The 6,455-nt window shown below is 29.9% G+C and overlaps 1 protein-coding gene across 1 annotated transcript; it reads right to left on the bottom strand.

Moving 5' to 3' along the window:
- Positions 1-275: 275 nt before the first annotated feature.
- On the bottom strand, positions 276-3,531 carry LOC145053255 (uncharacterized). Its single transcript, XM_079001260.1, has 8 exons — positions 3,303-3,531; positions 2,998-3,089; positions 2,632-2,779; positions 2,369-2,500; positions 2,057-2,194; positions 1,304-1,888; positions 1,002-1,156; positions 276-740 (listed from the first exon to the last, which is right to left on the bottom strand). Exons 1-8 carry the CDS (start codon positions 3,363-3,365, stop codon positions 626-628), a joined length of 1,428 nt encoding a protein of 475 aa, XP_078857386.1. The 5' UTR covers positions 3,366-3,531; the 3' UTR covers positions 276-625.
- Positions 3,532-6,455: the final 2,924 nt, after the last annotated feature.

The following is a 6,455-nucleotide window of genomic DNA, read 5'->3' on the forward strand; positions in this document are numbered from 1 at the left end:
ATAATGATAAATACCTGACAAATATATGAAAAGTTTTTCCAAAAAATTACCTGAAAAATACCTGAAAATTTGACATATGTTAGTAAATTAGTTAATTTTAGGAAAAGGCTTTTGAAAAAAGTAACCATTAGAGATGGTATTAGTAAAAAACTTTTTAATAAATAAAAGTTAGTAGAAAGATGATGTACAAAAGTATTAAGTCTTTATAAAGTTAACCATTGAAGATACTTTTATAGCATACAATTTCTTTTTTTATCATCGATTTCATTATTAAATGCATTTGCCAACCACTCCCAAACGATAGATATAAAGATTCTGTTAATACCTAGTTTCAAGATAATCGAAACCTAAGGTCTAACAGAGCAAAACATTCTACATTTTTCACGTGTACACTTTTTGTCATGAGATATACATTTTAAAAATCTTTTAACTCCAAGATACAATACCTTAATGCAATTCCATTTTGTATTTAAAGTAGTATATGCTATATATATGCCCCCATCTTGATGCATCCGAAGGCTTTCCTATGTTTAACATTTCGTATGCTGTGTGTGGGACCCTCTGGTGGGGACACCCATGACTAGTGCATGCCCTTTTTGTTTATAATATAAAGACTTTCGACAATCTAATCCCCAAATTTGAACTTGTCAACAGGATATATCTTGTTTCCCTTTTCTCCTTTCCTTCTTGAGAACCCTACTATATTGGATTTGTTGTTTGTATTTCCATCACTCCTAATCCTGTTATGTAAGTTCATGGTCATTTAAAAAATCAATTAGAAAAACAATTCTAGCGTGTGAGAGAGGACTTGACAAGACTTCTAGGGCTATTTTTAGTGAGGGTATTCATGTCTTTTGCACGGATTTTTGTCCAACTTTTTTTAATGGGACAAAAGGTAACTTCATTTTTTTGCCCCATTGACTTGACTTGACATGACATCGGTTCCAGTTCCAGTCTCAGTCCAATGCACATTAAACGCAATACAATGATTGAGAATGAACCTGAGGTGAAGCAAAAACAAAATGCCAATAACGGCTGTGCCTTTAGCAACGGTTTTAAGCAGTGGTGCAATATAGGTTGACTTTTTCTCTGTGTTGACTATTTTCTTTTCATTTGCTTCTGACAAACAGTTGATACCATCGTCTTTTCCTTCATCCTGTGTAACATTGAAAAGGTTAAAGATAACTATTCACTTAGAATCTTTCCTTAAACAAGAATGGTTTTAACTTTTATGTTCGTTTTTACAGTTCAATTAAAAAAATAAAGTTACATTGTTGTTATCAGTAAAGAAATGTAAATATACCTTGCTATCAGCTTTAGTTTCATCTTCAGAATAGAAATGAACGCCGATGTTTCCTTTAGTCCATAATTGGTTATCTTCTTTCTTCGCATTGTCATCATCCCCTATTTCTTGAATACTTTCTGCAACATTTGTGATGTCATCCTTCATCAACACCAATGAATCTCCCGAATCTTCGTGGGTCCCACAAATTCGATTCCCTGCTTCAATATCTCGATCCACTGAGCAATCCGATTTCGCATCATCCCAACACGGTGAAAAAGCCCTAGCAGAAAATTCCAAATTTCGTACTGTTGCTTCTTCAAACCGAGGCTCGAGATTACACGAAACCGACACCTTCCCGTCGAGAGTGGACGGAATCGAAGTAGTATGATCATCTGGCTCGGAATTTGCATCGAAGTCAAAGTCAAAGTCAAAGTCAAACTCGTCATGAGTCGGTGTGTATCTATCGATTATATCTGGTGAGTCTCCCGAATCTAAATATAGAAAATCTGCGTATGGAGTGTCGGAAAAACTGCTTTTTGCCTCATCGGATTCTTCAAGACATGATAATTCATCCTCTTGTTGATGTGATACAACGGAATTTTTCTACACATAGTGATTGAACATTTAAACCATTATACTTTTTTTGACCTTCAAAAAATGATTTTTTGTAAAATGGACATTTAACCTTATTCTGAAACAGATAAGTTCAATTCTTTTTTGTTTTTAGGTTTAAACAGCCATTTGGTAAGTTGTTGTTAGAAAGTAGAATACCTGCCTAAATTTCAATCTTCCATGTTTACTTCTTCCATGAGTATCACTGGATGTGAATGATTCCAAACTTCTTCTGATGCATCTAATAGCTTCTGTGGACATGGCTACTGTTTTCGTGACAATATCAAAATCGGGAACCTAAATATCAAGAAAGTGTATAATTGTATAATCATGTATTATATCAAAAATGTTTCCATCTTTTCAATGATCATCTTGGTAGTATTTTGTGACACATCATATTTTGAAAGGGGAAATTATTTCATATAAGTAAGCAACAATTTGGAGAGAATATGTAATATATTTATTACTCACATCTAATTGCTTAGACCTTGCTTTCTTTGATATAGATCGTATACATATACATACTTTCCGAGTGTCCCTCTTCTCCACAACATCAGATGGGGAAAAAAGATCCACACCACTCAATCCCATAACTTTGCATACCTGCAACAAACAAAAATATAAAAGACATAAATGCCCTCCTCATCCTAATCAAAATAGTTTTTTTTTTTTTTCCAAGGAGAATGTAGAAAAATATAGAAATTGAAGACTACTGGTGGTTTTAAGGAGCTTACCTTCAAAAATGAATCAACGTTTGAGTAAGGTCTATATCTCCCACTGCTTTTCCTTGTATCAACTGGTATAAACATACGCGCTTTAATATTTTTGAGCTCCATATATTTAACAAGCAACATATTCCATAATTGTTTTGAAACTTCGAATCTGTCAAGTTAAATGAGGTTATTATAATCATAAACAAACTCTACTCGTAAGTCATGCATGTGAAGTCACATACTTTTATATAGATTTACACTAAAAAGGTTATGCTAGAGTAAAATAGCGACAGAAAATGCAAAAAAGATAATGTTTTTCGAGCACATCGAAAAAAATCAATATAGCACAGGGACCAAAAGTGTAATTTACTCAAAGTGATGACTTACAGCAGCTCGCCGTCAGAAAGTAGATCACATATGCTTATTTGTTCATCAAATCTTGTGTGCAGCACTTCTGCAAGCCATATTCTTGCTTGAGACTAAACATATGAAAACAGAGAAGGATTAAAACACTTAGAAATGTGGTTGGTGTTAAAATTGCAAGGAAATATAAATCAATTTTGCATCTAAAAACTGCTAGATTTGACCTCAATAATCAAAATAGTAACTTTCCCTGCATCAGAAACTACTCTCCTAGTGAAAGGCAATTACACAAACACTTGGTGGGCGAAAAAAGGTAAAACAAAGATTACCTGTAAGAAGACATCGTCAAGCTCACGGAAGCTAGGTGAAGAAGATGAGTCGTCAACAACCATAGCTGAAACACCATCAACTGGATGAACTTATTCACAAATTGAAGTGGGTTTCTCCCGAAAGTAACATCGAAATCCCAATTGAGAGACTGAGGTAATTATCGGCAAGGTTTTTAATTTTTTATGGAGAGGAAGCATTGAATTTCAACAGATGACGTCATACAGGACTTGATTGTTGTTTGATTTAAAATATAATAAAAAAATGTATGGGAATAGAATAATGATTTTGTCACTATCTTCGGATGGTCCGCCAGTTTAAACTCATCAATGAACGTGGCGCGAAGAATACCTGTTACTCCACCATTAATATTGATTTTAATGCCAATTTGCACACGTATTTTTATATAATTTAATTTATTATCTATTCAATTTTTTTAAATGAATATTTGTGGTGTGTTTTTTAAAATAAATATTTTTGGTGAATTTAGAGGTAAATTACAATACTACAAAAATAAAAAATAATAGTAATATATTATAAGTATTTGGCATGAAAGCTTTTCAGAGCTTTTATAAACTTTAAGTTTGATAGCGGGAGTTTCTAACTTTTATTTTCTATAAAATTTACACATTTAAAAGTTAACAATTATTTTTTATAAACACTTTTGTATGAATAAAAGTTTCAGCTACCATCATCTAGTTAAGTTATATATATATATATATATATATATATATATATATATATATATATATATATATATATATATATATATATATATATATATATATATATATATATATATATATATATAGGGAAGAGTTATATGGAAAATAAATGATTAGGGCAACACATATTTATTTGAACCAATTATAACATGACAACATATCACTTCCACAATACATTACTTGTGAAAAAGAAATGGATACATGTCATTTGATTATTGGTTCCGGTAGATGTTGCCCTAGTTATTTGTTTTCCATAGAACTCAATCCTATATATATATATATATATATATATATATATATATATATATATATATATATATATATATATATATATATATATAGTTAGATTATTTTGTTTTCACTATTTATTGTGTGCATGTATGACTAATTCTAGACCAATCATTTTAGTTATTTTAAGAAAATAATTAATGAATATTACATGTTGAAGATATAATAGGTATTAATTACATCTTCAACATTTAATAAACATTAATTACTTTTTTAAAATAATATGTGTTTTCTTACCTCAGTCTAATAATTAGTCTTTTTAACATGTAATAATATAATGAGAGGGTTGTTGAACAAGTACCCTCAAAATTTAAGATACGTTGATACATGATTTGAAGAAAAAAATGGCTAACAAACAACTACTAACATTAGGAAAACAAAAACATAAAAACACTATTACAATAAAAAAATAAAAACGTCAACAACAAAAATATAAAAACAAAAGGCAAAATAAGAACATGGGAATTGCATGTTTGATCAAGATTTAACCTACATCCATGTCCACGTTAATAATGAGTAATTTCGAAGGAAAAAACGTAAAACACTAAAGTAATCAAATGGTCTTGAAAATTAAATGACTTCGGTTACCTTTTTCTTTACAATTTATCGATGGCATTAAAAGTGAAATGAAATATGTTATTAATATAATTATAGAATTTCTAGATCGTTTTATGTGAATATATAATTAATAATTTTTCATAAATTCAAAAATATAATAGTGCTTATCCGATCCCTTGCTTACATTTTTCTTAATCATATTAAGATAGAGAAATAAACAAACAAAAATGAAAAACCCCAGTTTTGGCATTTTTCTCTTGCGTAGCAACCCCGCCACGAGGGTGTTTTCCTCTCACGGTTCAAAGTGCACTAATTAATAATTATTATTTAATAAATGATTTTGTAATTAAAAAAAATAATAAATAAAATAACTTATGTATTTGTATTTCCAAAACTATTATACCAAAAAAATTAAACATAAAAGTGATTACAATTAAAATGATTTTATTATAAATTTGTAATTTACATTCCTTTGTTGTATCAAGGATGATTTTGTCAAAAATATGATTTTCTTCGGTTAAAATTTAAACTCTAATACCATGGTTGGTATAGAAAGTCTATATCATATCTATATCTATACTATATATTTATCTTTATCTATTTATTTCTATTTTATTCTATACTATAAAGGAGGTCATTAAAATTAATATGTTTATTATCTCAAACCATATGGATTTAAAACATAGGTCTTTTTCATATTAGTTATAAATTTCTAATATCTTTTTGTATTCCTATTTATATATATATTTTATTACTATAAGAAGGATCAATCATTTTAGTAAACACACCCACACACAAATCACGTAAATGAATTTAGAGAGAATGTGAAGATAAAAAAAAGTAATAGGTCCTTCTACTTTCTTTATATTTCAAAAAAAAAAAAATATATGTATGCTTGTATATTTAGAGTCAAAAGAAAAAGATGACCATGTTTCAGTTTAGTTGTTACTATTATTGGGGAATTTAGTTTACCAATACAATGTACATGTGAAAAATTTCTTAATACTTAAGGGTATATGCAACCTAAATTAGATCTATATTTTTTTCACGTCTAATAGCAACATACTTATGAAGAACACAACCAAAACCCTATGAATTTGAAATTCATGTTTAGAAAGCATACCATTTACCAAAGGGCTTCTAGCCCAGCGGTATCTGGTGTTGTCCTCCCTCCTTGAGGTTGAGGGTTCAAGTTCCGTCGTGGATATAGATGGATTTAATGAGTAGTTTAGGTAAGAGTAGACTAGATTTGACGTTTAAAAAAAACAAACCATTTGTAGATCCATACAAGCTAATAAAAATATTCTTGTCTCTTTGAAACCCTAGCTCCAACAACATGCAAGTCTCTAATGTTTCACACACACAACACGATAAAGTCTAAGTTGAGACGAGATATGGGAGAAAAGTGAGATTTTTGGATTTCACTCTTAGGAAGGGTTAGTCGAAAATCCAACGGGTTAAGGCTCCTTTTATAGTTTCCTAGAAAACCCTAAAAACCCTAGATTTGAACATTTAATAATAATATTTCAAATCAGGTAATTATCTAGTTTCCTAGTTATCAAATGGAGGCTTCCAGAACCCTAT

Source organism: Lactuca serriola, chromosome 5, assembly GCF_051521515.1.
Source record: "Lactuca serriola cultivar US96UC23 chromosome 5, Lser_US96UC23_V15, whole genome shotgun sequence".
NCBI classification, from domain to species: Eukaryota; Viridiplantae; Streptophyta; class Magnoliopsida; order Asterales; family Asteraceae; genus Lactuca; species Lactuca serriola.

Excerpts from the sequence above, each read along its gene's own strand:
- LOC145053255 (XM_079001260.1), bottom strand. The coding sequence starts at position 3,365 with ATGGTTGTTGACGACTCATCTTCTTCACCTAGCTTCCGTGAGCTTGAC. Across the intron at positions 2,501-2,631 it reads ACGTTGATTCATTTTTGAAG|GTATGCAAAGTTATGGGATT; the intron begins GTAAGCTCCTTA and ends TGTTTGTTGCAG. Across the intron at positions 741-1,001 it reads TTGTTTTTGCTTCACCTCAG|GATTAGGAGTGATGGAAATA; the intron begins GTTCATTCTCAA and ends CTTACATAACAG.